Here is a 421-nt window from a genome sequence, read left to right as displayed (position 1 = left end):
AGCATCACCGTCCCCTGCACAGCCCAACCCTCCTGGCACCAGGGCAGTGCAGCCCCGGGCTGTGGGTGCCCCCAGGGTGGGACCCCGGGGTGGGTGGGTGGCACTGAGGGGCCACCCCGGGCAGACACGTCGCGGAAGCCGAAGGAGAGCGAGAAGGACGGGCACGGGTACCGGTTCGTGTCACGGGGGGAGATGGAGGCGGACATCAAGGCGGGGCGGTACCTGGAGCACGGCGAGTACGAGGGCAACCTCTACGGCACCAAGACCGACTCCATCCGCGCCGTGGTGGAGGCCGGCAAGATGTGCATCCTGGACGTCAACCCCCAGGTAGGGGACCCGGGGCGGGGGGGACACCAAGGGGATGGCCAGGGCTGAACCTCCCCCCGCCCCCGGGCTCCTGCTCACCCCCCCCTCCTGCCCA

The 421-nt window shown here is 71.5% G+C and overlaps 1 protein-coding gene across 1 annotated transcript in view; it reads left to right on the top strand.

The window, feature by feature from the left end:
* Window positions 1-75: 75 nt before the first annotated feature.
* The window catches only part of LOC104131410 (collagen alpha-1(I) chain), a gene marked incomplete at its 5' end in the record, with an annotated part of 39,663 nt that continues 39,317 nt past the window's right edge, over window positions 76-421 (top strand). Inside the window, 1 exon segment of the mRNA XM_035900131.1 lies at window positions 76-327. Coding sequence (XP_035756024.1) covers window positions 76-327 — 252 coding nt within the window.

This window comes from Egretta garzetta, unplaced genomic scaffold (genome assembly GCF_000687185.1).
Source record: "Egretta garzetta isolate BGI_Z169 unplaced genomic scaffold, ASM68718v1 scaffold868, whole genome shotgun sequence".
NCBI classification, from domain to species: Eukaryota; Metazoa; Chordata; class Aves; order Pelecaniformes; family Ardeidae; genus Egretta; species Egretta garzetta.
Note: the sequence above shows the minus strand (reverse complement) of the source record. Positions and strands in the feature narration are given on the sequence as shown.